Source organism: Suncus etruscus, chromosome 1, assembly GCF_024139225.1.
Source record: "Suncus etruscus isolate mSunEtr1 chromosome 1, mSunEtr1.pri.cur, whole genome shotgun sequence".
NCBI lineage: Eukaryota > Metazoa > Chordata > Mammalia > Eulipotyphla > Soricidae > Suncus > Suncus etruscus.
The window spans coordinates 183,753,636-183,779,461 of NC_064848.1; the positions used below are offsets into that span (position 1 = coordinate 183,753,636).

General features: G+C 49.9%; 1 protein-coding gene across 1 annotated transcript; it reads left to right on the forward strand.

The window, feature by feature from the left end:
- The first annotated feature begins 3,968 nt into the window (after positions 1-3,968).
- On the forward strand, positions 3,969-15,876 carry PHB1 (prohibitin 1). Its single transcript, XM_049780955.1, has 7 exons — positions 3,969-4,010; positions 5,020-5,134; positions 6,987-7,148; positions 10,073-10,215; positions 10,559-10,675; positions 12,807-12,902; positions 15,505-15,876. The coding sequence occupies exons 2-7, from the start codon at positions 5,047-5,049 to the stop codon at positions 15,715-15,717; spliced, it is 819 nt and encodes a 272-aa protein (XP_049636912.1). The 5' UTR covers positions 3,969-4,010; positions 5,020-5,046; the 3' UTR covers positions 15,718-15,876.
- Positions 15,877-25,826: the final 9,950 nt, after the last annotated feature.

Below are 25,826 nucleotides of genomic sequence, written 5' to 3' on the forward strand. Positions count from 1 at the left end.
GTACTCAGGAGCTACTCAGAGCTCAATATTAGAGGGTCACCCCTTGGGCTTCTTGGGGGACTGTGTGGTGCTGTGGATCAAAACCAGAGCTCCTGCAGGCAAAGCATGCTCTAGTCCCTAAACCATCTCTTTGGTCCCTAACTTTAACTTATTTTATAAATGGGTCACAACACGCATAATATTCATCTGTCTTCTTTCTGGCTTTGGTTACTTACTGGCTGAGAACACTTCAGGGAATTTCTTTTGAATGTGATCTTGAGGGCAACGACATAGGGTGCCATAAATTTTGAAGGTGGCAGAGTTGAAAACTAGAAAGAATCCAGGACCAAAGGTGGTTGGTTCGAATCCCGGTGTCCCATATGGTCCCCTGTGCCTGCTAGGAGCTATTTCTGAGCAGACAGCCAGGAGTAACCCCTGAGCATCGCCGGGTGTGGGCCCCCCCCCCAAAAAAAAAAAAACAAAAAAAGAAAAAAAAGAAAACTAGAAAGAAGACGGGGCTGGGCAGTGGCGCTAGAGGTAAGGTACCTGCCTTGCCTGCCTGCGCTAGCCTTGGACAGACCGAGGTTTGATCCCCCAGCGTCCCATATGGTCCCCCAAACCAGCAGCAACTTCTGAGCGCATAGCCAGGAGTAACCCCTGACCGTTACCGGGTGTGGCCCAAAAACCAAAAGAAAACTAGAAAGATTCCATCATAGAGACCATGGAGCACCCCTCAGCTCACCAACCCCAGCACTGCCTCCCTGGGACTGTGTTCTTGTCACACCCAGCTACTCATTTTATTTTGAGTTTTTAGATCACACCCAGAAGTGCATCAGGATTACCCCTGCTGCACTCAGGAGTCACTCCTGGCAGGACTCAGGGGATCATATATGGTGCTAAAAATAAAACCAGGGTCATCCATATATAGCATTTAGGCAAGCACCCTACATGCTATACTATCTCTCCGGCCTCTCATCTTTATTTTTTAGCAATAAAGTATTTTCCAATAAAGGTGTCTTTTAGACATACTGCTATTGCAGTATAGGAACATAATTTTTTGAAGGGGCCACACCCAGTGATGCTCAGGGGTTACTCCTGGCTAGGCACTCAGAAATCGCTCCTGGCTTGGGGGACTATATGGAATGCTGGGGGATTGCCGGGGTCCATCCTAGGCTAGCGCACACAAGGCAGACGCCTTACAGCTTGCGCCACCACTCTGGTCCCAATAACATACATTTTTGTTTAGTTTTGTTTTTTGGGTCACACCTTGCAGTGCTCAGGGGTTACTCCTGGCTCTATGCTCAGAAACCGCTCCTGGCAGGCTCAGGAGACCATATGGGATGCTGGGATTCAAACCACTCTCCTTCTGCATGCATGGCAAATGCCCTACCTCCATTCTATCTCTCTGGCTTGGAACATAACTTTTATTTGCACTGAGAAATTCAAACTTTGTGTGGCCTGAAGTGTTGTGAAATGGGCTTTCCAGCAGCAGTCTGAAGCAGACAAAGTCTCCATACTGTTTCATTCAGTTGTGTACATTCTTATATTACCTGAGGTCATATATAATATGTAATAATAATACATAATATTTAAAAATTTATATATATGTGTGTGTATTTATATATAGGGGGCCAGAGCAATTGCATGCTACTGATCTGGGATGGACCTGGGTTCGATCCCTAACATCCCGTATCCTCAGGTACTTCAAGCCTGCTAGGAGTGATTTCTGAGCGCAGAGCTAGGAATAACCCCCAGGTGTGACCCCAAAACAAAACAGAATAAAAATATTAAATATTTATATATAACTATGTATAAGTAACATATATAAACATATATATATATAACACATATATATGTTTTGGGGCCACATTCAGTGATGTTTAGGGGCTAATATGACTGCACTCAGGAATCATTCCTACCAGGCTTGGGGAACCATGTGGGACACTGGGGATCAAATCCGGGTTTTGTGCAAGGAAGATGCCCTACACATGTTGTACTCTCTGGCCCCACAAGGATACCAATATTTTTAGGTCCCCATTCCTGCTAGAATCTACTTATTCTATTATGAAACCTTCTCAGTTTCTTTTCTTATGAGTTTGTTGAATAAGCAAGGCACCCTGAGATCCATTCTTTCAAGACATGGTTCTTCTCTTCTTAGTCACTGTGGTCCAGTAACCAGCATGATGTCCAAGCTCTGATGCTGGGCTATCTTCTTGCTCCATGATTTTACCTGGCTACCCCTTGCCCAACAAGCCCCTTCAATGCCCTTCATTCTTCATTCAGTAAATACTGAGGTTCCACTCTGCCAATCACTGTCATAAATAGAACTATAAAACAGCTGGTTAAGCCAATCAGAGAAGTTTGGAGTCGGTTCTGAAAACTCAGACCACCTGGGGTGTACTTCCAAGGACAGTCTCAAATCATTTGATTTTGGCAGGTGGGGACAAGCAAGGATAGAGGGAACAGGAGAAAGGCGGGGGAAGGGGGGGTTGAAAAACATCCAGCCAAGCTGGAATCCAAAAATAAGCCTAGTTTCTTCAAAAGTAAGTGTCCAAACAATGTTTAGGTAATAACCCAGAGAAGAACTAAAAACCTAAACCTAATCATGAGGAAACATTAGACAAACTCCAAACAAGAGGCATCCCCCCCCCCTTTTTTTTAAGTACTAAAAGACAAGAAAGGCTGAGGGCAATCTTCAGATTACATGAGACTAAAGAAACATGAGCAATAAATAGAGAACCTAACCTTAGATTACATCTGTTGAACCCCTGCTGGGGGTGGGGGAAATGACTTATGAAGTTCATTATTGGGTCAGTGAACAAAACTGGAATGCAGTGGGTAGGAAGTATTTACTTAAGGTTATATACAAAGATGTGCTATTCTTAGAAAAGGAGATGGGGAGGAGGGAAGGGAGCAAATGAAAAAGCAAAATAGCACAAACTGCTAGCAAGAGAGGAATTTCGGTAAAGAAGAAAGTGTTCTTTGTACTATCCTTTCTACTTTCCCAAATAAGATATTAAATGTTTCAAACTGCAGGCTAACTCTATACTTCGAACGCAGGAAGTCAGGGTTAGATCCCAGCCACCACACCAAGAACACAAAATGAAGTTGTCCCTGAGTGCCCCAGGAATTGTTCAAAAACCAAATTGTATATAGGTTACCTGGATCCTAAACCAAATCCTGGGGCCAGAGAGATAGCACAGAGTAAGGCGTTTGCTTTGCATGCAGCCTACCCTGGATGGACCCAGGTTGGATTTCCAGCATCCCATAAAGTCCCCCAGCCTGCCAGGAACGATTTCTGAGTGCAGAACAGCACAGAGCCAGGAGTAACCCCTGAGCACAACTGGGTGTGATCGAAAAAACAAAACAAACAAACAAACAAAAAAACCCACCACCACCAAAAAAATCCTTTTGCTAAACCTCTGGGCCTTGTTTTTCTAATGCAGAACGTTTCCAAGTTTCTCTGTGGCTCTGACAATTAGTGTTCCAGAGCTCTAAAGACAAGCTTGAGACTTCCCAACCAAGTTGCAAGAAGACTTTCCTTAGGTTCTCTTAGCCTTAGCTTTCCTGAGGTCTCTCAATCCATTTGTAACGTCACTTCACATTTTTCCAAAGTGCCCGCCCATCCTTCTCATCTGCCTTTTACCTGCCCCATTTATTTACCTTCCTCTCACCGGTCCAAAGGTTTAATCGATTTCACTTCCTCAGCTTTCAGGACCTACACGTGCATTTATCCCCAAGAAACTACAACACCCAAAAGGCTAAGCGGCAACCTTTCATCAGTTACCACCAAAGAGAAAAGACTTTTCAGCGAGGACCTGACGCTGCAAAGGTTTCTGGGAATTGTAGTTCCTCTATGGACATTCTCGAGGCTAGCCTAGGGCTGCACGCCACCCTTCCCAGGATGCACAGCGCCAGCCTCCACTAATCGCAGGCGCGGTTCTTGGAAGGGGCGGGGAAGAGGCGGACTATCCCGCGCGTGCGTAGTGCGTGCGGCTGAGGAATTCATGTGGAGGTCAGAGTAGAAGCAGGTGAGAATGGAGGGGAGCGTCCAGGGCCGCCTTGTTACACCTCTGCAATCCACCTTTGCATTTATTTTTGCTATTTGAGCGGGTGGGGTACGTGTATGGGTGCATCTCATGGGGGAGAGGTAAAGGGCTTGAATCTGGGACAAGCCACAAGGAGTTAAGAGAGGCGTGCATGGGGAGGGGGGGCAGGGTGAGGAATAATCCAGAAACTGTTAGAAATGGAAAATTTGAGGAATCCGGACTGTTGCACCCTGGTTTCGAGGAGAGAATATTTTTTAAGTGCATGAGGACATGAAGTGTCCTAAGGAGTTGAGGTCCGGGTACTAGAAGCAGAGTTGGAAACTAGTTGGGGGGATCATGGCTCTGCAAAGTTAAGTGCCTGCTGGTTTTTGCTTCTGTTCCTGCACTGCTGGCCTTGGCCTTACTCTCCCGCCTTTTCTCTGGCTCTCTACCTTTTTGCCTGGGGAAAATCTTTCTGCCCAATGGGCTGCCTCGTTATCTGGGTTATTTTCCCTACTGGGATCAAGATGTAGCATGATCTTGGAGTTCATTTTACCAATGAAACTTGCAAAGCCAGCCCGTAGTTTATCTCTTGGGAGAGAAAAAGTGAGAGGGTGGTTTTAAGCGTGGTGCTAAGTTCTCTTTGGGGATCTATTCTGTGCCTCATTTCCAGAGTATTCCAGATCCTTGTTCTTAGTGGTGGGAAAGAAAGAAAGAGAAGATCCGAGTGAGAACTCAGCAGACAGTTCATACTGCATTTGCCGGAAACTCAGATCCCTTCCCTGGCATGGCCCCTGGAGCTCTGTTAGGAGCTATGCTCTAAGCACAGAGCTAAGAGTAGCCTTGAACCCAGGGGTTATGGCCCCCAGAAAAGACAAAGGAATCGATACTTCCAAGTTGTAGTTTTATTTTATTAGGTGCCCTTGGGAGGAAGTAGCCAGATTGCTAAGTATACCTCGGAGAAGGCTCTTGAGGATTTGAGGGTCAGGCTGACTTGTTTTCACCTCTCCAGGTGTGAGTGGGTCCAACAGAAGGAGACATGGCTGCCAAAGTGTTTGAGTCCATTGGCAAGTTCGGCCTGGCTTTGGCAGTTGCAGGAGGCGTGGTGAACTCAGCTTTGTACAATGGTGAGATGCTGGGGGTGGGAACACTGCCCTTCCTGGAAGGTTTTGTTTGGTCTTCACGGTCCACGTAACTCCTCATGGCGCTTCATCTCTTACCATCTCACACTGTGTTGTGTGTCTGACATTTTATTGTGGGGTCTGGGAGGGATGCTTTCAGTAATATTTGGCCTGGCTGTATCCCCTAATAACTTCATTGATACCGGTGATGTTCTGGCAGTGCTGGAGGTCAACAGAGTGGCACCCAGTGGTGCTGGAGGAATGAAACTTACAGTGCCAAGGATCTAACTTGGGGATCTCCATGTGCCAGGCATCTCTCTAGCCCCTCCTGCATCTGACCTTGGAGCCCCAGGTCAGAGCCTTTATGCAGAAGGAGCTTCTCCTCAGCCTCTTGCCTCTGAGATGTTCGTAACTGCTCTGGATGTAAGGGACTCCAGCGCAAGGCTTTCACGGGAGGTGGGATGAGCACCCATTGCTCTTTCTGTCTGTGGAATCACTCTGCAAGCTTTTGGACCGTGGAGACCCCAAAATAGTGGGGGATTTCTCAAGCAACTGCTTAAATGCACTGCCTGCTGTGCACATGGGACTAGGGGTGGAGGCGCTGGTTTCCCACTTTCCACAGGTCACTGCCTCTTCTCCAGGGGGGCCTCCAGCCCCACATGCATGCTCGTGCTCTCATTGTGGAGAGGAGCAGATTTACCCACCATTTGTGGCTGTCTGATCACTAGAGTTACTTGTGGAGGGGAGATATTTGGGTCAACTCTCAAGACCAGAGAGGCAGGCAGAGTTCAGTGGATCAGAAAGGCTGGCCAGGAGAGACAGTCCAGCTTTCCACCTTGATCTTTTTTATTTATTTTTTTTAATTGATTGGTTTTTGGGCCACACTGGCGATGTCCAGGAGTTATTTCTGGCTCTGTGCTCAGAAATCGCTCCTGACAAGCTCAGGGGACCATATGGGATGACGGGAATCGAACTGAGTCTGACCCGGGTTCGTCCTAGGTCGGCTGCATGCAAGGCAAACATCCCACCACTATGCTCTCTCTCCGGTCCCGACTTTGATTTCATTTTTTTTTTTTTTTTGACCGTATCTGCCCACGTGTCCTTGCCACCATCACTGTTTTCTCCCCCAGTTGACTGGGAAGCTATCTTACCTCTGAAAACCTTAAGAAATCAGGGACTGGGGAGTGAGAGAGGCCATCCAGTGTTTCATATGCCTGATTGGGGTGCTGTAACCAGGCTAGAGAAAATGACAGGGGACCCTCTCTACCCCACCTCCGTGAGATCCAGGAGGCAGGGTTGGACCCTAGAAATGTATGAATGGGGGCTAAGAGTAAAGGACAGAGTGTCTCAGAACAGCAGCAGCAAGGACAAAGCTGAGGAGTAAGTCTTGTTCCCGAAGTCCTTCGAAAGACACAAGGGCCAGAGAGCAATAGCTTCCTTTTGTAGCTAGTTACATGCCTCTAGAGACAGCAGTGTAAGAAGAAAAGAGCAGGAATGGGGAGATCTATTAAAGGAACCAGGGAGTGGAGCCGCAGTGATAGCACAGCGGTAGGTATTTGCCTTGCACGCTGCCAACCTAGGACGGATCCTCAGCATCCCATATGGTCCCCTGCTGCAGACATCCTGCGTCTCAGGAAGTCTATTGGGATGGAGTCCTTCACAAGAAGGAAAGCTGGAGCACCGGCGGATGAATGGACTAATATTGAGAAAATAATCACATACAGAGTGTGTGGGGTCAACACATCTACTAGCAGGAGTGCGACGACCTTATTCTCAAGACAGGTTTTTATAGTTGCAAGCCAGTCACAGGTGTTAAGGATGATAATTATAACAACGCATCCTCCGATTTTTTTCCTAGTGGACGCTGGGCACAGAGCTGTCATCTTTGACCGGTTTCGTGGTGTGCAGGACATTGTGGTAGGGGAAGGCACTCACTTCCTCATCCCTTGGGTACAGAAACCAATTCTCTTTGATTGCCGCTCCCGACCTCGTAATGTGCCTGTCATCACCGGCAGCAAAGGTGAGTCTGGGCAAGCACATAGCAGGGGATGGTGCACTTGAGCCTGTCCCTGAAACCTCTCAGAGACGCTCGACTCCAGAAGAGGTTGAACTGCACACACTGAGAATTGCTAGCATTATGTTCTGTATGAATTTATAGGAAGAGATGGTTAAGGGGTCCAGAGTGATAGCACAGCGGCAGGGCATTTGCCTTGTAAGCTGCTGACCTAGGACAGACCCGGGTTTGATCCCCAGCACCCCATATGGTCCCCTAGCCTGCCAGAAACAATTTCTGTGCACAGAGCCAGGAGTAATCCCTAAACGCTGCTGGGTGTTGCACACACACAAAAAGAGGCAAGGCCCAAGAGATAGCATGGAGGTAGGGCGTTTGCCTTGCATACAGAAGGATGGTGGTCCGATCCCGGCATCCCATATGGTCCCCTGAGCCTGCCAGGAGCGATTTCTGAGCACAGAGCCAGGAGTAACCCCCGAGCACTGCCCGGTGTGACCCAAAAACCCAAAAAAAAAAAAAAAAAGAAGAGAGAGATGGTTTAGAGACACATTTACAGGCAATTGTAGAGAAGCCATAGTCTTACCCCCCTCCCCCGCAGCCAGTCTATTGGCCTTCCTCACCCACTCACCCTTTCCCTCTATTTCCAAGGCCTCTGTTACCCACAGAGCTGACGTCATGTGACTTTCCCAAGGTCTGTGACACAGTCCTGGACTTCTGGTCAGAACCTAATGTAGACTGTTGTTCTTTTATTGGTGTTTGGGTCACACTCATGCAACATGCTCAGGATCACTCCTGCTGGTGCTCAGGGAAGCATTTGGGATTCTAGGGACTGAACTTGAATCAGTGCCCTACCTGCTGTACTCTTGTCCCTATCCTCCACACTGGTGCACAGACAGGCTGGCATGGATTCATGGTAGTGCTACTTATTTAGTAAGGCACTGGCCTGGAAGGGACAGCAACCCTCCACCATTCTGTTCAGTGGTGTTCTTGATTTGGTTTACTTCCTGGGAGAAGGCCAGTCTTTGTGCAGGAAGAAGGGTGCTCTCGCTCAACAGTCACTAAAGTGCTGTAGAGGTAGCACAGCGGAAGGGCTTTTGCCTTGCATGTGGCCAACCCAAGATGGACGGTGGTTCGAATCCTAGCATATTATATGGTTCCCCCAGCCTGCCAGGAGCCACTTCTGCGTGCAGAGCCAGGAGTAATCCCTGAGAGCCCCTAATGTGACCCCCCCCCCCCCAAAAAAAAACAGTCATTAAAACCAGGACCCTTGAAGTGTGGAGTCTCTTTTGGAGATGGACAGGTGAACAAACCATACAGTGGAGAGTGAGGGGGCCCCAAGACCAGTGTCTGGAGCTGCAGTTAGCACACCAGCACCCTCTGGTGGTAGGGCAGGTTCCAGTGTGGAATCTTTTTTTGGGGGGGGGGGGGAGTTTCGGTTTTGGGTCACACCCGGCAGCGATCGGAGTTACTTCTGGCTCTATGCTCAGAAATGGCTCCTGGCAGGCTCAGGGGACCATATGGGATTCCGGGATTCAAACTACCATCCTTCTGCATGCAAGGCAAACGCCCTACCTCCATGCTATCTCTCCTGCCCTTCCGGTGTGGAATCTTTTTTTTTTTTTTTTTGGTTTTTGGGCCACACCCAGTGGTGCTCAGGGGTTACTCCTGGCTATCTGCTTAGAAATAGCTCCTGGCAGGCTCGGGGGACCATATGGGATGCCAGGATTCGAACCAACCACCTTAGGTCCTGGATTGGCTGCTTGCAAGGCAAACGCCACTGTGCTATCTCTCCGGCCCCTGGTGTGGTGTGGAATCTTTTTCTTTTTTTTTTTTTTTTTTTTTTTTTTTTTGGTTTTTGGGCCACACCCGGTAACGCTCAGGGGTTGCTCCTGGCTTGGGGGACCATATGGGACACCGGGGGCTCGAACCGCGGTCCGTCCAAGGCTAGCGCAGGCAAGGCAGGCACCTTACCTTTAGCGCCACCGCCCGGCCCCGTGGTGTGGAATCTTTTTTTTTTTTTTTTTTTTTTTTTTTTGGTTTTTGGTTTTTGGGTCACACCCGGTGACGCTCAGGGGTTACTCCTGGCCTCCTGGCTATGCGCTCAGAAGTCGCTCCTGGCTTGGGGGACCATATGGGACGCCGGGGGATCGAACCGCGGTCCATCCAAGGCTAGCGCAGGCAAGGCAGGCACCTTATCTCTAGCGCCACCGCCCGGCCCCAAAATCTTAACTGGCACTGCTTGGTCCTACAGCAGAGCCCGGAGTAACTCCTAAACTCTACCAGCTGTTACCCAAAGGAAATAAGGGATATTTTCAAAGTCTGGATCTGAACAGCCTGCCCTTAGAGAGCCAGAGTAATAATGCAGAAGGAGAGGCACTTGGCCTTATACACCTGCAACAGTCGTGACTCTAGTTTAACCATAAGTCACCCCTGAGCACCCCTGGATGTGGATGTCCCTCCCTCAAATATACCCACAAGTGGGCCAGAGCAGAGGCACAGCGTTTGCCTTGCTGTGCTCTAACCTAGGACAGACCTCGGTTCAACCCCCTGGCATCCCATATGGTCCCCCAAGCCAGGAGTGATTTCTAAGAACATAGCTCAGGTAACCCCTGACATCACCAGGTGTGGCTCAAAAACTAAAAAAAAAAAAAAAAAAACTCACATAGGGGCTGGAGAGATAGCACAGCGGTAAGGCAATTGATTGTCTTGCACATAGCTAATACATGACGGACCCGATTCAAATCCCAGCATCCCATATGGTCCCTTGAGCCTGCCAGGAGTAACTCCTGAATACTGCCAGGTGTGACCCCAAAAAAATCCAAAAGAAAATCTCACTTTTATGAATTATCAACAACTTTGAATGAGTGGCAGAATTGGTGTAGCAGAGGTCATGTGAAAGGTCATGGTTTGACACTGGCACTCCCCATCCTCAGACTTACAGAATGTCAACATCACCCTGCGTATCCTCTTCCGGCCAGTGGCCAGCCAGCTCCCGCGCATCTACACCAGCATTGGCGAGGACTATGATGAGCGCGTGCTGCCCTCCATCACCACAGAGATTCTCAAGTCCGTGGTGGTAAGTGAGCAGGGCCTCTACCCCACAACCGCGAGAGCGTGCGTGCGTGCGTGCGTGCGTGCGTGCGTGCGTGCGTGCGTGCGTGTTTTCCTCCTTTTTTCTTTCATTTTCATGACCACACCCAGCAATACTCAGGTATTACTCCTGCTTCTGCACTCAGGAATTATTCCTGGTGCTTGGTATACCATGTGGGGTGCTAGAGATCCAACTCAGTTAGGTGCATGTACCCGTACTGTACTGTAACTCCAGCTATGTGTGTGTCTCTCTGTCTGTCTGTCATTTCCTGACTCCCTTTCTGTTCCTCACTACCCCACTCTGCTCTGTTCCATCTCTGCCCCACCAGGCTCGCTTTGATGCGGGAGAACTGATCACCCAAAGAGAGCTGGTCTCCAGGCAGGTGAGTGACGACCTGACGGAACGAGCAGCCACCTTCGGGCTCATCCTGGATGACGTGTCCCTGGTGAGTTCTCAGGGTGCCCGGCTTCCTTTCTGGGCATACAGCCTCGGGGCCTTCCCTCTGCTGTCCCAGACATGAGGCTGGAAAACACGGGGGCTTCTAGGCGGATTCTTTCCCAAATGAGGGTCCTTGAGCCTCCCCGCACTCTGCCATATAGTTTTCTTTTGACTTACAGCCTACCCAGATGGTCCCAACCACTCGATTTTCCACTTTCTCCAAGCTCCCAATTGGTCTGTCCCCCTGCGTTACCCTTGTAAATGACGTCTCACTAGTGCACAGAAAGAAACTGCTGGGAGGAAACAAGAGAATTGCGAGGTCTTCCCTTCTGGCGCCAACCTCCCGGCCTCACTCCAGGGAGTTCCCCAACACTTGGGTTCTGGCGCTCAGCAAACTGAGCTCTGGGAAAGCCCATGAAAGGTGATAGAGTGTAAGTGAAAGGTTCAGTTCCCTCCTCTTCCTGGTAAGGAGGGCAAGGGACATCTATGAGGCGTCAGCGGGCCTCTGGAGAGAGTGTATTTATGTGACATCAAATGCCATAACTCTCACACAGAAGGCCGTGTCTGCTGGGTAGCGTTTCAAGTTGGTAGAGGGGGTCTTGTTTCTGGATTCTCTGGGAAAAATCACTCAAGAGTGATTTGTTCGGGTAGCAAGGTGGAGGGTTTCCTCTTAGGCTCTGCACAGCCTCTGCACAGCTGTTTCAACAGTCTCTCTCCCCAGCAAGCCAATGCTAACCGGTGCACCAGCATCCAGGACCTCAAACTAGGTTGGCATATGGCTCCCCCTGCTGGCGAGATGCCAGGCTGCAGCCTTTTCTCCTCTTCCCGACACGTTTAACCTAAAACACCTTGGTGGTGGGAAATGTGAAGTGAAAAGCTTCGGAGAGGCTTGGCGTTTTGCTCAACTTAAACCACATGCTTTTATTCCGGGGCAATGTGAGCTGACCACAAGAAACCCTGTCTTAAGAGGTGTGAGAGGAAAATTAGATTTCACGGGGAATTTGCTGCCCTCAGCTGGCCCTTGTAGAAAGAAGTTTTATTCCCTAATTACACATTTCGTTTTTTCATTTCTTTGGACTGTGTGTGTGTTTTCCCCCGCTCTGTATAACTCGGAGCAAGGGTCCAGAAGGGGAGCAGGCAAAGCAGAACAGCTGCAGTTTACGAGTGTTAAAAATTCGAAAAGTCCTGAGGACAAGGGTTCATGCCTCAGGAGTTCTGAACTTCTCTCAAACGCTGGGAGGAAGCGCAACATAGGATCTGGTTATAAAAACCATCATTCTTTATTTCTTCTTAAGAAATTGCATGAGGGGCCGGAGAGATAGCATGGAGGTAAGGCGTTTGCCTTTCATGCAGAAGGTCATCAGTGTGTGTGTGTGTGTGTGTGTGTGTGTGTGTGTGTGTGTGTGTGTGTGGAGGTAAGGCGTTTGCCTTTCATGCAGAAGGTCATCAGTGTGTGTGTACTTGCTCATGGTGAAACTGCTGGTGGTTTGTATTCTCGGCTGTCACTGCAGCTGAGTGGCATTTCCGTGCAGTCAGGGCAGCCGGGGGTAGTTGGAATTTGACTCTCACCTCAAGCAATAGCTTTTCCTGCCCTTGCTCTCCTCTGAGTCCTTTCCCACAGTCCTCGCATATGGGAACTTCGGGCTTTACAGCCCACCTTCTCGTCCCCTTCCTGTTTTGTGCAGGGAGAGAGCGGGATGGTTAATCTATAAGCAGAGCCTCAGACTTGCATCAGCCCTGAGAACCTGGTGCTCCACTCCACGGGGCTCGGTTTTTCCATTTGGCCTCCCTGGGGACTTCTGAGGGGCCATCAAAGGAATGTGGTGTGTCCCTAATCCCACCCTACACACACACTTCACTCTGGAGAGGTAGAGACCAAGCAGGTGCCTGCTGGTGTCATTTCCTCCTGGAAGCCTTTGACCTGAGCATGGCAGAACGATGCCCACAAGCAGTTGGAGTGGCAGCAGTGGCGGTTTCTGGGGAGTGGGCTCGTTTTGCTTGGGGAGGTGCAGGTGGGAGGGTGTGCTGGCCTGACGCCGCTTCCAGCTGCTAGAACTATTCCCAGCCCCTTCCTGCCTTCGCCACGCTGGTGAAGTGATTAGGTGGCCCCATCGTACTCTCTCTCTCTCTCCCCTCAGACACATCTGACCTTTGGGAAGGAGTTCACAGAAGCAGTAGAAGCCAAGCAGGTGGCTCAGCAGGAAGCAGAGAGGGCCAGATTTGTGGTGGAGAAGGTGAGTGTTCAGCCAGATGGCGGGGGCCTTTCTTCCCTGCTCCCGTGTTCGGCTGTTGTTCTCTGGGTGGCCTGGAAATTCATCATCTGTCATCTCTGCTTCCGGGATCATCGGAAGGGGATTGAAGGGACCCTCTTCCCGCAATTGGTTCCAGAGTCTTTGGGGGCTAGAGGGGGACATGTGAAGTTATGTTCTTAAGTCACAGAAGGGTAATTTATATACTTCTCCCCCCCCCCCCCACACACACACACACTTCCCCAAGATCAAACACTCTCTCCTCTCCAAGTTAAAAAATGTGTTTCTCCTAGAATGTTTTCAGTTTCACTCAGATCATTTGTAAGCGGGGTTACTGCCCTGTGAACACTGGCAGGAGAAAGGCTCAAATGTTGCTCCGCTTTTCCGGATGCTTTATCATCTTTGAGTTGTTTTGTTCCGTACCCCCACCCCTACCCCCCAAGCTGTAAGTCCCTCCAGATGTACCAGGGACAAAGTAAGCTGCAGCTGAACCTGTTCTTCATGGGTTTTGCAAAGGGCATTGATGGTTCACTGTCCCTCAGAATCCATCACTAATTTTTTTTTTTTTTTTTTTTTTTGGTTTTTGGTTTTTGGGTCACACCGGCAGTGCTCAGAGGTTACTCCTGGCTCTATGCTCAGAAATCACCCCTGGCAGGCACAGGGGACCATATGGGATGCCGGGATTCGAACCGCCTTACCTCCTTGCTATCTCTCTGGCCCCTCCCATCACTAATTTTTACTATACTTCCGTCCTTGGAATTTGGGACAAGAGGGATTTCTAGGCGGCCAGCATTTCTTTTTGGGAGATGAAAGAAAGGTGGGGGCAGAGGCCAGAATGATACCACTGTGTGGGTAGGGCATCTGCCTTGCATGCAGCTGAACCTGGTTCAAGCCCCTACATCCCATATGGCCCCCTAAGCCTTGCCAGGAGTGATTTTTTGAGCTCAGGGTCATGAGTAACCCTTGACCACCTTTGAGTGTGCCAAAAAAAAAGAGAGAGAGAGAGAAGAAATGTTGGGGCAGACTTGTAGTTTCTTTTTTTTTTTTTTTTTTTTTTTTTGTTTTTTTGTTTTTTTGGGCCACACCCATTTGACGCTCAGGGGTTACTCCTGGCTATGTGCTCAGAAATCGCCCCTGGCTTGGGGGGACCATATGGGACGCCGGGGGATCGAACCGCGGTCCGTTCCTTGGCTAGCGCTTGTAAGGCAGACACCTTACCTCTAGCGCCACCTTCCCGGCCCCTGACTTGTAGTTTCTTGTATCTGCCAATCTCCAGAGCCTGAACAGTGCCACAGGGTCCTTGGTGTTAGAGCACCATGTCGAGCGAACAGTCAGAGCATCCAAGTTTTCACACCCGATTTGAAGGCCGGAGAGATAGTACAGTGGGTAGGAAGGGTGCTTGCCACACAGGCAAGCTAAATTCAATTCCTCACACATCTGGTCCCACCCCACCAGGTGTCATTCCTGAGCAACACTGAATGTGACCTCCAAATAAAAACAGGCCAGTTTTGGGTTTTAGATGGGCTGGAGTAGGACTGCCTGCCTCCCCCCTACAGCCTTCCTTTCTCTGGTTTTGAGCTCCTGGCGGGGAGCAAGAGTTGCTCACTCTCAGGAAGTACATAGGCCTGCCGCTCTGCCACCACACTCAGTTTTAATTTGTCTCATTTGGGTGGTTGTTCCCCAGGGGTATCTAATGACCAAGTGGTGCCAGGGACAAAACTCGGGCCTCCCTCCTGCAAGGTCTGCATGAGACATGCCCTGGGTTGGGTTTTTGTTTGTATTTTGGGCCAATTCAGTGGTACTTGGGTGTTGCACCTCGAGTTGCATTCAGAAATCACTCCTGGTAGACTTAGGACCATATGGGAACCCGGTTGGGCCACGTGCAAGGCAAATGCCCTAACCACTGGCTATCACTCTGGCCCCTTTATGCTGGTTTTAATGAAAGTCACTTTAAAAAAAGGTGGGGGGTGGAGTGATAGCACAGTAGTAGGGCGTTTGCTTGCACCTAGCTGACCCGACACAGACCCCGGTTCGATTCCCGGCATCCCATATGGTCCCTTGAGCCAGCCAGGAGTAATTTATGAGTGCAAAGCCAGGAGTACTCCCTGAGTGTCACCAGGTGTGGCCCAAAAACAAACAAACAAAAAGAATAAAAAAGAAAGTCACTTTGACTTGTAGCTGGATGGGAAGCTGAGCCTTGATTCCACTTTTCTGTTCTGCTATTTTTCTCTTCGAGTTTGGCTCTTCCGGTTCAGGGTCAAGAGGCTTGCCTGGGATGCTATTAGGGTTGGTGTGCAATTTGCAAGAAGACATACTTGAGGGGCCGGAGAGATGGCATGGAAGTAGGGCATTTGCCTTGCATGCAGAAGGATGATGGTTCGAGTCCCGGCATCCCATATGGTCCCCCGAGCCTGCCAGGAGTGATTTCTGAGCATAGAGCCAGGAGTAACCCCTGAGTGCTGCTGGGTGTGACCCAAAAACAAAACAAAAAAGACATACTTGAGCAGATGAGGAGCAGGTAGCACATGCTTGCCGTTCACCTGGGGTTCAGGATATAATCCTGTCTCTCTGTCATTCCCATGCTCAGGCCGAGCAACAGAAGAAGGCGGCCATCATCTCTGCAGAAGGCGACTCCAAGGCTGCGGAGCTGATCGCCAACTCGCTGGCCACCGCAGGGGACGGCCTGATCGAGCTGCGAAAGCTAGAGGCAGCAGAGGACATCGCCTACCAGCTCTCGCGCTCCCGAAACATCACCTACCTGCCAGCCGGACAGTCGGTGCTCCTGCAGCTGCCCCAGTGAGGCCCAGGCTCTGCACATCGCCTTGGGCTGGCTAGACCACAGCCCCCCTGATTCTTGGCGCCGCCTTCCTCCTGCTGCCCCCAACACCCGCCCCAGAAATCACTGTGACAATTTCATGATTGGCTTCGAGTGAAGGAAATAAAAGTAAAAATCATTTTAGACCTCAGCTTGCTCTCTTGAAGCAAACTCTTTCTTCCCTCTTCTTCCCATTCACTTTTTCATCCACCTCCCTGACAAATGGCCAAGTGACTACACAAGGCTCAGCCAGCTGGCTCCCACCACAGTGATCGCTGGGGCACTGGCATTGGGCAGAAGAAAGGCAGGGCTGCGTGGGATGGGCCAGGAGCGTGGCGCTGTCCACCTGGCCAGAGGAAGATGGCACATGAGGCATCATTGTCTCATCATTGTCTCGCAGCAATTCCTATAACACCACAGAAAAGGTGCCAGGGCAGGTCAGAGTGGACGGGGCCTGTGTGTTTCCATTCAACTGATGCTCTTAATTGTGGGGCCCAGACGGAAGGATCTGCCCGTGTGAATGTGGGTGGGCCCCAGATGCGGGCCCCCACCTCCAGCTCCTGAGAGCAGGCCTGGACGGAGATGTGAGTCCTGTGAAGACTTCCTTTCCGCCCCCACCTGGTTCCAGTGCCCGGTGGGATTCCAGCTTGAAGGATCGCATCCTGCCGGGCCCAGACACCTGCCAAGGACGTGCAGCGCTCTTCTGCGCCTCCGCCCCGGGACTGCCCTCTCCCAGGTTCTGGCGGAAACAGCCCCGGGGGAGAGAAAAAGTGTGTGAACCGCTGTCAATAAATGACACCCAGACCTTCCAGCCAAGGCCTCCGGGCTTGGGAGTTTATGGGAGCTGTGGGAGCCGAAGGGAGTGTTCTAGCAGTTTCAGTTGTGTGTATGTGTGTGTGTGTGTGTGTGTGTGTGTGTGTGCTTGCATGTGTGTGTGGAGGGGGTGTTTGTGGGAGCCGAAAGGAGTTCAGTTTTGTGTGTGTGTGTGTGTGTGTGTGTACACAGCAGTTTAATCACATGCAAGCACACACAAATCCATTGTGTCAGTTGGAACCCTCCAGTGTGGCAGGAAATACTGTTCCAGACCTGGGTCACTCTAACCTGAAAGGAATCTTGTGGGTGCGGGCAAGATTTGTCAGCAGCTTGGCTCAGAGCAGTCAGGTTTTCAGAGGCAATAAAGGAACCTGGTTCACCTGAGAGCTAGGATTGCGGGAGGACCTTGCAACAGCTGCTCTGATTCGCTGAAACATGAGTACGCTGCTTCGGTGAACCCATTGGCGCTGCCTGGCTGGCAGGGGTCGCTCGCGTGCAGATGTGTGAAGCTGGGGAGGGCAAGCTCACCCCCTGGGTAGGGCACCATCTCCCTCCATCCCAAGCTGGGTGACCCTCCTTCCCCTCTGCTCTGCTTGCTCACTTGCTCACTCAACACCTGCTGAGGGGAGAGGCCGCTGCATGTTGCACTCTGACCCGGACCCCTGTTCCCTCCCTCCCCAATCCTCACCCCACCCCCGGGGGGGTTGGACCAGCTGTCAGCTGGCCAGGCAGAGCTGGGGTGAGCCTGCCCCAGCCCCTGCTAGAACCTCCTTCCGGTGCCCCTGTGACCACACACGTGTATAATGGGTGCTTCCCTGCCCCCTCCAAGCCCCTGCACATCCATCCTCCCAACAGCAGCTCTTGTACCCCCTCCCACCCCTTCCATCTCCTCAAATGACCAATCTTGTTCACCTCAGCCTTCAGGATACCCCTTCCTCACTTTTTTATTTTGCAGTAAGACGAGGAGGTTTGTGAGTGATGAGGTGCCTGGGCTCCCCCAAGTGCTTCTGGGACTAGGAGCAGGAGGAGGCAATGCCTAAATGGGTTCCAGGCTGCTTCCTCTTCCTCGGCTGCTGCTGCCCCCCCCCCCAGACCCCCTTCGTGCTTTATTGCTCCACACACCCTGTGGGGGAGGGAAGGCCCCCTCTCTCTGGCCTTTTGAACAGAGCACTTGTGTTTGCTCAGGCCCTGCTGGTTTTGCCGTTAGCCTCCCTGCCAAGGCTGGCCCGGGGCAGCCCAAGGGTCTCATTCTGCCTTGACTTTGGCCGTATTAACTCTTTTCACAAATGTGTAACGGCTGTGATGCTGGCCTGGCTGGCCAAGTCTCCTGATAGCCCCTGGGTTTCTCTGGAAGCCTCCACAATGGGCCTTTATCAGCCCGGGAGAGGCTCATAGGCCACGTCCTGTACTGGTCAGAGAAGGGGGCTGAGCAGAGGGCTGCCGGCCAGGCTGAATGATTCCCTTGTTCAGGCGCTGAGGGGGCATTTTCCCAGCAAGCAGTGGGCCTGACGAAGGAACACAAAAGCCAACAGGGCTGCAGCATTCCCTCCTGGTGCTCCAAACTCAGCCCATGTGGACCGATGGGACAGGGATCCCTTGATGGGTGGATCTGAAAGATGAAAGACATGGACACCCAGACAGTCCTGGTGTAGTAAATGCAGTTCTGTCAGGATATTAGCTATAGCTGCCAGATGTGCTATCAGAACTGCCCTGGGTGCCAGCTGGACAATGACTGTGGGGAAAAACCTGGGTATGAAGGTTGCAGGAAGCTGAATGGCTCCCTGTTTTTTAGCTCCCTGTATCCTGCTCCAAACTTAACTGTCTCCAGCAAATTTCATTCTCTCCTTACTGAGAAAATGCAGCATTCATGCTTGCTTAATCAAGATGCGAGCTAGGGGGACCAGAGTGATAGCACAGCGGTAAGGTGTTTGCCTTCCTAGAAGTTGATCCAGGATGGATGGTGGTTTGAATCCCAGCATCCCATATGGTTCCCAGTTCCTGCCAGAGGCAATTTCTGAGTCAGAGCCAGAAGTAACCCCTGAATAATGCTGGGTGTGACCCAAAAGCCAAAAAAATAAAAGATGTGGGCCCAGAGAGATAGCACAGCGACGTTTGCCTTGCAAGCAGCCGATCCAGGACCAAAGGTGGTTGGTTCGAATCCCGGTGTCCCATATGGTCCCCCATGCCTGCCAGGAACTATTTCTGAGCAGACAGCCAGGAGTGACCCCTGAGCACTGCCGGGTGTGGCCCAAAACAAACAAACAAACAAACAAAAAATAATAATAGATGCGAGCTGGGGCCAAAGTGGTCCTGTGCTTGCCTTGCATGTGGCCAACCCAGGTTAAATTCCCACCCCACCCCCACCTCACCCCCACCCCCACACAGCATCTCATTTGGTCCCCTGTACCTTACTAGGAGTGATACCTGAGCCTAGAGCCAGAAGTAACCCTGAGCATCTCTGGGTGTGGCCCAAAACAAAACAAGAGTAATAAGGGCAAATCAGGTCAAAGAAATAGGACAGTAGACAGGGTGTTTGCCTTGAACATAGCAGATCCCAGCTCCATCCCCAGCACTGTCTCTGGTCCTTTCAGCCCCTCCAGGATTGCAGAGACAAGAGCAAGTTCTGAGCACAGTCAGGTATGGTCCAGAAACCTAAAGAAAAAAAAGTGCAAACCTGAGCTGGGGAGATGGGACAGGCATTTTGTGTGTGGGAGGCCTGAATTGGATCCCTGGCACTGTCTGGTCCCCAGCACTGCTGGAAGCAACCCCTGAGCACTGAACCAAGTGTAACTATATGAGGCTCCCAAACCAAACAAACAAAATTTAAAAAGAGGGAAGTGGGACCAGAGCAATAGCACAGTGAGTAGGGCATTTGCCTTGCAAGCAGCTAACCTGTATTCGATTCCCGGCATCCCATATAGGCCCCGGAGCCTGCCAGAAGCTATTTCTAAGCGCAGAGTCAGGAGTAATCCCTGAACACCTCCAGGTGTTGCCAGAGAGAGAGAGAGAAAGAGATGATAGATGGATAGACAGATAGACAGACAGACAGACAGACAGACAGACAGACAGACAGACAGACAGACAGACAGACAGACAGACAGATAGATAGATAGATAGATAGATAGATAGATAGATAGATAGATAGATAGATAGATAGATAGGGGCCTGGAGAGATAGCACAGCAGCAGCGTTTGCCTTGCAAGCAGCCGATTCAGGACCAAAGGTGGTTGGTTCAAATCCCGGTGTCCCATATGGTCCCCGTGCCTGCCAGGAGCTATTTCTGAGCAGACAGCCAGGAGTAACCCCTGAGCACCGCTGGGTGTGGCCCAAAAACCAAAAAAAAAAAAAGATAGATGATTGATAGATAGATGATAGATAGATAGATAGATAGATAGATAGATAGATAGATAGATAGATAGATAGATAGATAGATAGATAAAAAGAGAGAAGTGTGCAGAAGACCCCCTGCCAAGAGGGGCCTTCTGGGTTTGGCCAAGCCCAGGTGCTCACAGCTGGAAGAACATGAGTGAAGAACATATCCTGAAGAACATATCCTCCCAGGAAACCAATTTATTATAGACAGATTATCTGTACACAAGAGATACAGCGAGAGGGAAGTACAGCTCCCACTGTCCAGGCTACTTCAGAAAAGCAGAGCTAGAAAGCAAATTTCCCTTCTCTGAAGGAAGTTAGAGCTGCTGCAAACCTTGGAGGATGAAAGAACCATGGAGATGGGCCAGAAAATCTATGGCCAGTGAGAGTCAAAGCAACAAGACAGCAGGGAGTGTGTTTGCTTTACAATACGGTCAACCTGGGCTTGATCTTGGCATGCTCATATGGTCCCTGGAGCACCATAAGAGTGATTCCTGAGAGCAGAGCCAGGAAAAAGCCCTGACCATTGATGAATATGTCCCTCTCCCTCTCCCCCCCCAAAATAGATCAGTTAAAAGAAGAGAATTAGGGGCCAGAGAGATAGCATGGAGGTAAGGTGTTTGCCTTTCATGCAGAAGGTTATCAGTTCGAATCCCGGCATCCCATATGGTCCCCCGAACCTGCCTGGAGTAATTTCTGAGCATGGAGCCAGGAGTAACCCCTGAGTGCTGCTGGGTGTGACCCAAAAACCAAAAAAAAAAAAAAAAAAAGACGAGAATTAGGGGCCAGAGAGATAGCATGGAGGTAAAGTGTTTGCCTTGCATGCAGAAGGATGGTGGTTCGAATCCCGGCATCCCATATGGTCCCCGAGCCTGCCAGGAACGATTTCTGAGCGTAGAACCAGGAGGAATCCCTGAGCGCTGCCGGGTGTGACCCAGAAACAAACAAACAAAAAAAGATCAGTTAAAAGACAAGAATTAAGTTTGATTGAATGAGCTTCTGCCAACACAGGGCAGGCACAGCAAACTCCTGTTTGTATATCAATAACACATGAGCAAATCATGGTTTGTTTTGGTCCTGAAGGTAACGTTAGAACACACTCAGAATTGTTCAATGGCTATTCTTGGTTCTGTGTTCAGGAGTGATCCCTAGAAGTGGTGTAGGGATCAAACCAAGGTCAGCTCAAATGGCTTCATGTCAGGCAAACACCTTAACCTGCACTATCTCTCTAGCCATCCCCATGGTTTCCAAACCTAAATGTTCAGAAAAATAAACACAAAGTATTATTTCATGACTCAGAAGAATGGCTCAGAAGAAATTCAAACTTCCGTGACTGGAGCAAAGTTTCCCAGAAACAGTTGTGGCCATTTGTGCTATTACAGCAGAGTCGTCTTAAGAGACCATCTGGGGGCTGGAGCAATAGCACAGCAGTAGAGCCTTTGCTTTGCACGTGGCCAACCCAGGACAGAGCCCAGTTTGATTCCCAGCATCCCATATGATCCCTCGAGCCTGCCAGGAGCAATTTCTGAGCACAGAGCCAGGAGAAACCCCTGAGTGCCATGACCCAAAAACCAAACAAACTAAAAAAAAAAAAGAGACCATCTGGCCTGCAAAGCCAAAGTATTTATTCTCGGTTCCTTGACAAAGTTTGCTGACCCTTAACTAAGAAGATTAGGGAAGAAATCTGGAATTTGGACAGCCCAGGGGTGCTAAGGGCTTTAAGTCTGACCCTGCTGCAAAGTCACCAGAGAATCTGTCAGGGCCTTGCACTCACACTGCTAACACCCACTGCTCTCCGTGCCTCACACTTGGTGATAAGAAACAGAGGCAATGGGCCCAGAGAGATAGCACAGCGGTGTTTGCCTTGCAAGCAGCCGATCCAGGACCAAAGATGGTTGGTTCGAATCCCGGTGTCCCATATGGTCCCCTGTGCCTGCCAGGAGCTATTTCTGAGCAGACAGCCAGGAGTAACCCCTGAGCACCGCTGGGTGTGGCCCAAAAACCAAAAAAAAAAAAAAAAAAAAGAAAGAAACAGAGGCAGAAGGTGGGAACTGGAAAGAATTGATGGTCTCCTGAAGGAGTGAGGAGCCCAGATTTGGGGTTTAATCCTTTCTCCTATTCCTCTGCCCTTCATACAGGGCTTGCTGTAGGATGTTCCTTCCAAACAGGACTCCACTGTAATGACACTTCTCCAAAGCATCTGTGTATATGTGTATGTGTGTGCATCTGTCTTGTGCACATGTGTATGTGTTTGCATGTGTTGTGTATATGTGACATGTGTTTATGTATGAGTTTGTGTGGATGTGTTTGTGTGTAACATGCGTGTTATGTGTGTGCATCTGTATATATATTGTGTGTGTCTAGGTTCACCCCAGGCCTGTCCCAGAGAGGATGGATGACCCCAGCATTCTACAGATGTTCCTCTGTGCGTAGTGCCTGCCTCACCTCTGCTGATCTCAGGAGCCAGTGAGGAGGCACTCTGAACACCAGCTGCTCCTTTCCTACTGGGCCTCTGCCAGCCCCCGTGTGAAATGCATTTCCTCCTTCTGCATGCCTCACCCTGCCCTCCCCAGATTCTGTCCTGAGCTGACAGGCTCTTTTCCTGTCTGCCTCCACCCGGCTGGAACTACAGTGGCCCTGGCACAGGTCAGGACTTTCAGATCCTTCAAACAGCATCTTTTTTTTTTTTTTTTTTTTTTTTTTTGGTTTTTGGTTTTTGGGCCACACCCAGCGGTGCTCAGGGGTTACTCCTGGCTGTCTGCTCAGAAATAGCTCCTGGCAGGCACGGGGGACCATATGGGACACCGGGATTTGAACCAACCACCTTAGGTCCTGGATCGGCTGCTTGCAAGGCAAACGCTGCTGCGCTATCTCTCCGGGCCCCAAACAGCATCTTTATTAAAATGAGGAGGGGGGAGTTTTCCCATGTCCCACCTGATACAGGTGACCAGGTCAGGGTGGCACTAGTCTCCTGACTCTCTATCTAAAGTGCTCCCCTCCTCCCCACCTAGGGTTCCAGAAGATTTTGCTTGGGGCTCCTGAACCTGAGAGTCTAGTCTTGGTTTGTTTGGGGGTATACACCAGGTTGCACTCAGGGGTTACTCCTGGCTCTGCACTCAGAAATTACTTTAGCAGTCTCAGGGGACTATGGGATGCTGGAGATCAAAGTTGGATTGGCCAAACACCTTACCTAACGCTGTGCTATCGTTCTCCAGTGGTCCTCAAAGTACAGCCTGAGGGCCACATATTGTATTTGTTTCTTCACTTCAACATAAGATATATGCAGTGTGACCAAAAAAAAAAAAAGATATATGCAGTATGCATAGAAATTTCTTCATAGTTTTTATTTTTACAATAGTCCGGCCCTCCAATGGTCTGAAGGACAGTGAACTGGGCCCCTGCTTAAAAAGTTTGAGGACCACTGCCTCTAAACCCTAAGAATCCTGTCTTACCACTCACAGGAGGTGAGTGTGTGGTGCTTGCATGGTGCATATACACGCCCTCTGCACTCGAATATGCTGGCACTTCAGCCACAGTGGTCAGTAGAGTCTTTCTTTGTAGAGTCATTAATGCTGGACCCCTATAAGTCTGCTTTGACTGAGGATCCAGGCTAGTTGGGGCTTCCTAGAGTCTCCTCCAGGAAGATCTCAGCTTATAGAATACCAGTAGGGAACATGGTTGCAGATGTAGCAAGATTTGAGTCTGGATCCTCACTGACTAGGTTGGGAGACATTCATTGCTATTGCTAAGTCCAGGAGAACGATGTGCCGTTCAAAGACACCAAGACCACAGTCTCATGCAAAAGCAGGGGGTTTATTTTCTTACAAGCATATGCAGGGGCTGCGCTAGAATCCAACATAAGCCAGAAACTGCCAGCCCTGAGCCATGAGTTTACAAGCTGTATATAGCATTTCAAACAATAGAAAGTTACAGTAGATTGATTTGCTTTAGGAAGTTCATGATATCTGGCATTTGCTCAATCACATTTTTGCAAGGTGCAGGTGTAAGCTTACAGGGTTAACATGACCAGGTTAGAACCATGTCAGAACAGAAAGAAAGTTGAACTGTAACTGGGTCTACAAGTTCCCACAATTGTGAAGGGGGGTAGGTGATCAGGGCAGTCAGGGAACTCAGGGGAAATTTTTCCTTTACACTATAAGCATTCTTAGCTCTTTTTTATTTTGCTTTGGGGCCACACTCGGTAGTGCTCAAAGGTTTGGGTTTTGTTTTTTTTTTTTTGGGGGGGGGAGGGTCACACCTAGCAGCACTCAGGGGTTACTCCTGGCTCTATGCTCAAAAATCACTCCTGGCAGGCTCAGGAGACCATATGGGATGCCAGATTTGAACCACCGTCCTTCTGCATGCAAGGCAAATGCCTTAGCTCCACACTATCTCTACGACTCCAGTGCTCAAGGGTTACTCCTGACTCTGCACTCAGGAATTACTTCACTTGATGTTCATATGGGATGCTCTGCATCAGACCCAGGTAGGACATATGCAAGGTGAGTGCCCTAGACATTGGGCTATTGCTTCAGTTCTCTGGCTCTTTGTGTGTGTGTGTGTGTGTGTGTGTGTGTGTGTGTGTGTGTGTGTGTCTGTTTTGGGTTCATACCTAATGGTGTTCAGGGGCTGTTCCACCACAGTCCTGGCAGGGGGTAAAGTGTCCTGGAAACCATGTGGTGTCCTGCAAATCATACACTTCAGCCCTTTAGCTATGCTTCCAGGCCCTAGTATTGTATTGAATTATGTTATTTTATTGTGTGGTCCTGAGAGTTGAACCCAGGGCCTCACACATGCAAACAACCTCTTATTTGGTTTCTATTTCCCACTAGATTGAGTAATCCAGGTCAGGCCCTTGTAGGGATTTAAAAACCTAAAAGCATTTGTCTTTATTGTGGGGAGAGAGGGGCAAAAGGAGAGTCATACCTGGTAGTGTTTAAAAGCTGCTCCTTGTTTAGTGCTTTGGGGTCACAGGAACCATGGAGGATAGGAATTTGGCTTTTTTCCTTATTAAAAAAAAAGGGGGGAGCAAAGAGAGGTAGTACAGGAGTTAAAGACTACTTTGTATGCAATTGACATAGGTTAATTTTTTGTTTGTTTGGTTGGTTGGTTGGTTGGTTGGTTTTTGAGCCACACCCAGTAGCACTCAGAGGTTACTCCTGGCTATGTGCTCAGAAATTGTTCCTGGATTGGAGAACCATATGCTCGCCAGGTGATCGAATCATCCTAGGCTAGTACATCTAGCAAGGCAGATGTCTTACCCCTTGTGCCATTGCTCCAGCCCCAGACATTGGTTAACTTTTGACATGGCATAGGACCCTCTAAATGCTGCCAGGAGTGATTCCTTTTTTTTTTTTTTTTTTGGGCCACACCCAAATGCTCAGGGGTTACTCCTGGCTGTCTGCTCAGAAATAGCTCCTGACAGGCACGAGGGACCATATGGGACACCGGGATTCGAACCAACCACCTTTGGTCCTGGATCAGCTGCTTGCAAGACAAATGCCGCTGTGCTATCTCTCCGGGCCCAGGAGTGATTCCTGAGCAGAGAAAGCCTTGGGCACAGCTGAGTGTGATCTTCCCCAAATTAAAAAAAAAAAAAAAAAGGGGCCGGCGGGGTGGCGCTAGAGGTAAGGTGTCTGCCTTGTAAGCGCTAGCCAAGGAAAGGACCATGGTTCAATCCCCCGGCGTCCCATATGATCCCCCCAAGCCAGGGGCAATTTCTGAGCATGTAGCCAGGAGTAACCCCTGAGCATCTAACGGGTGTGGCTTGAAAAAACAAAAACAAAAAAACAAACAAACAAAAAAAAATTCTCACCATAATATGGAGCCTTTGGGGACTGGAGTGATAGCACAGCGGTAGGGCATTTGCCTTGCATGCAGCTGACCCAGGACAATCCCGGGTTAGATCC